The following is an 8,441-nucleotide window of genomic DNA, read 5'->3' as shown; positions in this document are numbered from 1 at the left end:
TTCAATCAATTAATTTATACATTGGTACTAGGTATCGGTGTAGCTAAATAAGAGTTTGTTTGGTAGAGATGTTGATAATTGATTTTTTGATCGTTAGAGGTAAAGTGATATTAATTGTGAGAGAAGAATTCAAAAATGACAATTGAAATAGTAAAATAAATGTCAAAAAACTGATTTTAATTGACTGTTAATTCGTAACAAACAAATGGTAAATCTATTCTCAGATAAATCGTTTATACGAAGTTGAAAAACTTCCCAAGCATAAGCTTAAATGCGACATTAGTGTACCAATAATTTTCAAGATATATCCGTCTCTCTCCTTTCCCCAGAGGAAGAGTGTCCATGGATAAGCCACTGTCAAAGATAACACTCGAAATGCCTTCTCACACGCGCCCCCACGCACCGCCGTCGCCACTGCCTTTCCATTTATTTCCGGCGAGGATATCAAAAATTCTTTCTTTAGAACATTCCAAATTTTTGCTGGCCTCTTCTTCCAAACCCATCTTTAAAGGTTCGCTACACAAGAACAGAGTCCATTCTATCTCTCATGCCATATTCTCAAAGCTAGAAGGTTTTATTTTTCATTGCCTTCTCCAAATTCTATGAATTCTTAGTATATTTTGCCAAAGGTAAATTATTGACTTTGCCTTTATTTTATTTTTATTTTTAAAGTTATAGCTGATGCGGACAATGAGAGAGAGGGGGAGACATCTGATATTGCTAAACTGAAGCGAAAAGTTGAGGCCCTTGGAATAAAAACTTATTCTTGTATACCTGGGTTATATGATCATTTAATTTGTCCCGAGGTATTGTTTTTTCCTGTAAATTCTTGCTTTTTTTTAGTGTAAACGCACTGTTATACTGACCTTAGAAAATAACATCTATGATTTGTATTAGTATTGTTACCGGTCCGTTGTTGTCTGCTTTTTTTGTTATTTCAGTTAAAGTTGTACTTTGAATCTTCGAAGTAAGAATACAAATGTGTGTAGGTTACTAAATGAAGGTTCTATTCACAGAGGCAGGAATATTTTGTCTTAGTTTCATTAAAAAATGGGAAACTTTTAGTTTCAAATTGATTTGTGAAAAAAAAAAAAAAAATGAAAAAAGGAATTTAAGCATTCCATTTTTTCTGTTAATAAACAAATTTGTCTGTCTTGAGAATTTCTTTCAGAGTTTTGTGTGTGCTCGTCAATGTTCCCACAAGTAGCTAGAACTTGCTAACCATGCACCAAAAAATGCAATATAATTTATGTCTGTGTCACTATTTAATACTGAGGAATACTTCTTGTGGTCTTAGTGCAACGGTGGAGGATCAATGGAGAGGAGTCTATCATTTCATATTAGCCAAAATCGGTATCTTAATTTCTAAAGTATCATACAAGATTTCTAGTCCTCAAGATGGGTATAACGTGACAGTTATTTGGTATTACAGGAACTTTGCAATGTGGAGATGTTTTCGTCTAGAATGTGGATGGGCAGGCCAGGTGTCATGACTTATGGTTTAGATATCTTTCCCACTTCAAAATCATATTCCTTTAGCAGATGGTAATACTGATTGCAGGTATTTGCAGACAACAGAAAATTTTCTCCTGGTGTCCATCAACTTGCCAAAATCAATTTCCCTAGGTCATCATTGACAGAGGAAAGCCTAAGGCTTGAGCCATTGGGTGATGAGGTACTTCATATGCCCCTCTCTAGCAGAAACTAGGATTTGGAAGCAAACAAATGTGAAAGTTGTCATGTTTTTAACTTTTGATCTTCTTATGTTCTTTTTAATAAAGGCTTCTGTTGTGTTATTCCTATTGACTGTTTATCCAACTTTTGCAATATTTCAGCTGCTTACATATTTTGCTGAAAGAATGATATCCAAGAAAACACTGGAGAAAAATTATGTTATGCAAGTTGCAGGTGGTCGGGTAAAATAATTTTTGTTATTATACCTCTCCAATGGGAATTGTAAGTTGTTGATAAATATATACCTTAGTCTGTTAGATGAAAATAAGTAGGATGAAATTACCTGATTTCTTTGATAAACTGAAAGCCCACAATGTTTGTGTCAGGAATATTTTGTCAGATCAGTTTATTGTCTTTGTACATGGAAAATGAGTATGTGACTAGAGTAGCAATAAGGAGCTTCTGCATCGAGGTAGCTAATTTGTTAAGCATGTGGAGTGGGAATGAGAACGCAAAAGCACATTGATAGTGCACATAAAAATATTGATAATTCAGTTAAAATAATATATTACCAATAAATAGTATAAAATGAAGAGTAGTAACATAATTCTTATATAAATATATGTACAAGTAGACAAAGAAAATCACAAAAATTAAGAATGTGATACTAAAATGCATATGAAAGTTAGAGGCAAAGACTCAGTTGATAGCAAAGGTCATGCAAAATGAACAACTAAATAGTTAATTGTACAGATACATAATAATATAATATATATTTTTCTCATGAAAACAACTTCATCTTCAGAAATAATAAAGCCAAGGATAGGTTATTTTTAGACAGAATTGTCGGCTTGTGGTTAAAGGTGCTTAATGGCTGCATAAAACATAAGATGATGTTGATAAGCCCCCAATTAAGCATACTTATTCTAGAAGAATCAAGAAGTGTGGAGAAGAGGGAGGCAGTAACAAATTCTGTTAGAAGGGAAGAGTGAGGAAGGCAATTCGGTTAATAGTATCCTATAAATAGAAAAGGGTTGGGAAAGGATAGTTATGCAAAAACAATATTTCAGTAGAAGCGTGGGAAACTACTCTATGTTGCTCGAACTCGGGTGCGGGTGTGGGTGTCGAATACGGGTACATAACTAGGAGTCAAGATTCTTCTTATTTTAAAAATTAAGATATGGGGATACGGTTAAAAAGAATCCGAATTTTGTATACGGGTACGGGGATACGTCTTACAATTTTATTTTTTTTAATGACAGGAGCAGTTATGTTATTTTATTTTAATGTAAGTATTTAAGTACACAAAGTAACACAAATATAAATATTGAACAACCATTTTGAATAGATCAATTTAAATTTTCGTTTCTCGTACACAAATTAATTGACATTGGTTGTAAAAAAATGAACTCATAGTTTAGTTTGTTTATCAACTCTTTCGATAGAATCAATTTAAACAATTGGGTTATAATTTGGAATCAATTTAAATTTAAAGACAAAATAAATTCTTTTCTAACAAATTAAAAGAAAAAATCAATTTCAATATTTTATATATTATTTGAAAACAATTATAGAAATAAATTTAATTTTAATACAAAAATTTATAAGACTAAATCATTTTAATTACAAAATAAAAAGTTCACACAAATAAAATATAAGAAAAATTTAGTACAAAAATAAACTTATTAATCATCCCAATATAATAATTGAAATTTTCTTAAATTTTTACATTGAATTTTACGAGAGCATTCCAAAAGCCCATTTTACATTGGGTTTTACAATAGCATTCCAAAAGTCCACTTCAACCAATTAATTAGGGCATGCGTCTCCTCTTCACCATCTATTCTCTTCACCTGTCGTCTTCCCCATCCATTCTCTTCTTTCTTCCCCAACTTCTCTGCGTTATTTTCTCTGTAAAGCCACAAGCAAAGCCAGAAGCAACAATCTTCTTCTTCCTATTGTTGCCATGTCTGAGTGCAAAATTGAGTATCCGATCCATAGCTGGTGTCATTAACCATGTCATGTCGTGTCGACACGGATACTTCTCCATTTTTTGAGAGTCCAAGCATCATAGGAAAATATGGCCTCTAACGGCTGCCTTTAATTCTGTCTTTCTTTTGTAATTCACATTTCCATCAATACAAGTCTTCATTTTAGTTCTTTTCCTTTGTTTTTCTCACATAAAATTGAGAGTATCCTGGGCAGTACTTATCAATTTGGTATCAGAGCCATACAACCATGACGCTGGTAGATCGTGTGGGAGAATTGGAGCAAAAAGTGGAAAACCATCATCAGGAACTTTAGGCTGGTTTGGAATCACTACAAGCAGATTTCAAGCTAATGCATGCAGGGATGACAGAAATGCTCGAAATGCTCTTGCGAAAATGGGATTATCAGGAAAAAGAACGAAAGGAGAAGGGAATGGCCATCGAGAATCACCAACGTTGTCTGTCGATTTTGGGTCAACACAATCATGGCCCAGCAGTAGCCAATTCGTTGGGGGATGTACTGGTGGTAAATAGCGGGGGGAGCCTGGCATACGGCGATTGGAGATGCTTGTATTTGAAGGGATCAACCCTGATGGCTGGGTGTTCAGGGTGGAAAGATACTTCAGTAGCAATCGACTCTTAGAGGAGGAGAAGGTGGAGGCCGCTGTAGTGTGTTTTGACCGCGAGGCACTGGCCTGGTTCCAGTGAGAAGAACGGAGGAGGCCTGTGAAAACTTGGGAAGAATTGAAGGCGCAATTGCTCAGGCGATTTCGACTCTCATAGGAGGGATCCTTGTGTGCCCAATTTTTATCTCTCTGACAAACCTCTACGGTGAGGGAATACCATCGGCGATTTGAAACTCTAGCTACGCTGTTGACTGAAATCTCAGAAGAAGTGATGGAATGTAGTTTCCTTAATGGATTTAGGGCAGAAATTAGAGCCGAAGTCTAGTTACTGAGGCCTTTGGGCCTCGAGTAGATTATGAAGGTGGCCCAAATGGTTGAGGACCGAAACCTAATTACCCACCAAAGCCCTGGCCCAACGAAGCCCAAAAGTATTCCTTATCACAGCCCCAATCCCCCTCAACCCCACTCAGTCAAAATAGAAACACGGTTCCAGTAAATCTACCTCCCCAACGCCATAATTTTGTTCCCAAAAATCTAGCAGTATTCAAAGCCTCTCTGATTCTGAGATTCAAACCAAGAGGGAGAAGGGTTTGTGTTATAAGTGATGAAAAGTTTACAGTTGGGCACAGATGTAGGAATAAAGAGTTACAAGTATTGGTGACCAGCGAGTTCGAAGAAAGCGATGCGCGAACAGAGACTGGGCTGGTTGGTGAACTAGACGCCGACGAAGTCGAGGCTGACGACGACTTGGGTTCCATCGGAGATAACACCATGGGTCCGAGTCAGCCAGTAGAATTGTCAATAAATTCCATGGTGGGCCTCACAGCGCTGGGCACCATGAAGTCGAAGGGAATGCTTGGAAAGCGGGAGGTGGTGGTACTGGTGAATAGTGGGGCATCGCATAATTTTATTTCAGCTGAAATGGTTCAATGCCATTGTCCGGCACAAGAGGCTACGGAGTGATCATGGGAACAGGCTTAACAGTGAAAGGGGAAGGTATTTGTCGATGGGTGTACTTAAAGCTACCAGGACTGTTGATAGAAGAAGATTTCTTACCTCTGGAATTGGGCAGCTCTGATATTATTCTGGGAATGTAGTGGCTCCAAAAGTTAGGAGGGACGCAGGTGGATTGGAAAAGTCTAACAATGTCTTTCGAAGTGGCTGGGACGAAAATAACGTTGCAGGAGGACCCCAGCCTCAGCAGTACTCTCGTTTCGTTCAAAACGATGTGGAAGGCTTTTAAGGAACAATGAGAGGGACTCTTACTAGAATTGGGAACCATCACTATCGACTCCAAATTTATTTCGCCACAACTAACAACAATCATTACAGATGTTCTGGAGGAATTTCAATCGGTTTTCGGGGACGTCACCCAGTTGCATCATAAGAGAAGTCAGGATCATGTGATCATCTTGAAATCAGGGGCCGCGTCGATAAATGTGAGGCCTTATTGATACCCGCACTTTCAGAAGAATGAAATTGAACGGTTGGTGTGGGAAATGTCGGCGGTAGGAATTATACAACGAAGCACAAGCCCGTTTTCAAGCCCTGTGCTTTTAGTCAGGAAGAACGATGGAAGTTGGAGGTTTTGCGTGGATTACCGAGCATTAAACAAAGTCACTGTCCCCGACAAATTTCCCATTCCGGTCATTGATGAGCTGCTTGATGAGTTGAATGGGGGCTACGGTGTTCTCAAAGATTGACCTTAAGTCCGGTTACCATCAAATTCGGGTAAGAGCGGAGGATGTTCCGAAAACTGCCTTTCGGACCTATGAAGGCCATTACGAATTTCTCGTCATGTCTTTTGGATTGATGAATGCACCAGTCACTTTCAGTCCTTGATGAATTCTATCTTCAGAGAACTGCTCAGGAAATGTGTATTGGTTTTCTTCGATGACATCCTAGTCCATAACCGAACCGAGGTAGAGCATAGGGATCACCTACGTAAGGTTCTGCAGATTCTAGTGGAAAATCAGCTTTACGCGAACTAAAAGAAGTGTTTATTTGGGCAAAAAGAGATACAGTATTTGGGGAATATAATATCCGGGAAAGGGGTAGCGGCAGATGAGTCTAAAGTAGCGGCAATGAAAGAATGGCCTTGGCCAAGGCCAAAAACCTTGAAGGAATTGAGAGGCTTCCTGGGTTTGACAGGGTACTACTGACGCTTTGTCGAATCCTATGGTAAGATAGCGTGGCCATTAACTCAACGATTGAAGAAGGATAGTTTTGGGTGGAATGAAGCAACTTTTACAAAATTAAAGCAGGCAATGATAAAAGTACCGGTGTTAGCTCTTTCAGATTTTTCACTGCCTTTTTTGATTGAGACGAACGCGTTGGGATAGGGAGTGGGAGCTGTCCTGATGCAAAATCAGAGACCCATTGCTTATTTCAGTTAGGTCCTTCCGTCGAGGAGCCAGAATAAATCAATAGATGAAAAAGAACTCATGGCAATTGTGTTGGCAGTACAGAAGTGGAGGCATTATTTGCTGGGAAGGCAATTTGTAGTCTAGACAGACCAAAAGAATCTCAAATTCCTTCTTGAACAATGCTTGGTAAATGTGGAATATCAAAAATGGCTCACGAAGTTTTGGGATTTGACATGGCTATAGAGTACAAGGTCGGGCTGGAGAATAGGGCAGCAGATGCACTGTCAAGGAGGGAAGCAGCCACGACCCTAATGGCTCTTAGCATTTCTTGCAGCTTGCAGTTGGATGAAGTGATAAAGGCAGTAGAAGAAGATCAGGCCTAAGCCGCATTATGTCTACTCTAAAGGCTGATCCATCTTCTTGCCCTGGTTATACCCTCATTTAGGGGGTTTTGTTATACAAAAACAGGATCACTTTACCTCGGGGATCACCACTTATTTTAGTGATACTACAGGATGGACATGACAGTAAGGTTGGAGGGCATGGGGAATTCCTTAAAACCTTCAAGAGAGTGGCAGGAACTTTCCATTGGATCGGGATGAAAAAGGACAAAAGAGCATATGTGGCCTCGTGCGAAGTTTGCCAACAGCACAAGTACTCCACCTTAGCTCTTGCCAGGTTGTTACAACCGCTCCCTATACCAGAGAAAGTATGGGAAGATGTGTCCAAGGACTTCATGGAAGGGTTACCAAAATTGGAAGGGTTTGATTCAATCTTGGTAGTAGTTGATCGCTTGAGCAAGTATGCACACTTCATTGGTCTAAAACACCCCTTTGCGACACCTTCTATGGCAGCAGTCTTTGTAAAAGAAGTGGTTCGGTTGCACGGGATCCCCCACTCAATCATTTCAGATAGAGACAAGGTGTTCTTGAGAAAATTTTGGTGTGAGCTGTTTCGACTACAGGGTACTAAACTCAGACATAGCTCAGCCTATCACCCCTAAATTGACGGGCAAACGGAAGTGGTAAATAGAGGTGTGGAGACATTTACGGTGCTTTGCTTCAGTCCGACCAAAGGAATGGCATCACTTCTTACCTTGGGCTGAATATTTGTACAGTATCTCATTCCATGTGGGGGCACAACATACCCCTTTTCACATAGTCTATGGAAGGAACCCTCCGCCTCTGCTGCGTTTTGAAAAAGGGTCAACTATGGTATCCTCTTTAGACCAACAGTTGGCTGAAAGGGATAAACTTTTGGAGGAGCTCAAAATACATTTACATCGTGCCCAACAACGGATGAAAATCACGACTGACAAAAGTAAGAGAACACTGGAATTTTCAGTTGGAGATAGGGTGTACTTGAAAATGCGCCCATATCGTCGCAAGTCTTTAGCACACCATTTCAACGAAAAGCTTGCTCCTCGTTACTATGGACCGTTTACAGTAATAGCTAAGGTGGGGATGGTTGCTTATCATTTGGAATTGCCACCTGAGACACAAATCAATCGGTGTTTCATGTTTCACAACTACGAAGAGCTGTGGGGCAACATCAGCTGACCTCTCCTTTACCTCGCAATCTTGGGGCTGACTGGGAATTGCTAGTGGAACCAGAAGCTGTAATTGGAGTAAGGGCTGCTAAGGAAGGCTTGGAGGTGTTGATTCAATGGAAAGGATTATCTCCTTTGGAAGCAACCTGGGAACCTCACAGTCTCATTACTCGACAATTTCCTACCTTCTACCTTGAGGACAAGGTGGCTGAATTGGGGGGGGGGGGGGGGGAAATAA

General features: G+C 39.6%; 1 protein-coding gene across 3 annotated transcripts in view; it reads left to right on the top strand.

Annotated features, from left to right (window-relative positions):
* Positions 1-287: 287 nt before the first annotated feature.
* LOC111401845 (primase homolog protein-like) overlaps positions 288-8,441 on the top strand; it is a 12,101-nt gene continuing 3,947 nt past the window's right edge. The window contains exons 1-6 of one of the 3 annotated variants that reach the window (XM_023029783.1): positions 288-571; positions 673-806; positions 1,298-1,353; positions 1,433-1,484; positions 1,562-1,675; positions 1,836-1,916. In XM_023029783.1, coding sequence (XP_022885551.1) covers positions 343-571; positions 673-806; positions 1,298-1,353; positions 1,433-1,484; positions 1,562-1,675; positions 1,836-1,916 — 666 coding nt within the window. In that variant the 5' untranslated portion in view covers positions 288-342. The remainder of the gene's footprint in view (positions 572-672; positions 807-1,297; positions 1,354-1,432; positions 1,485-1,561; positions 1,676-1,835; positions 1,917-8,441) is intronic. The other 2 variants (XM_023029782.1, XM_023029784.1) reach the window with 2 other exon arrangements.

The sequence above is a fragment of the Olea europaea genome, chromosome 10 (genome assembly GCF_002742605.1).
Source record: "Olea europaea var. sylvestris chromosome 10, O_europaea_v1, whole genome shotgun sequence".
Classification (NCBI taxonomy): Eukaryota; Viridiplantae; Streptophyta; class Magnoliopsida; order Lamiales; family Oleaceae; genus Olea; species Olea europaea.
Note: the sequence above shows the minus strand (reverse complement) of the source record. Positions and strands in the feature narration are given on the sequence as shown.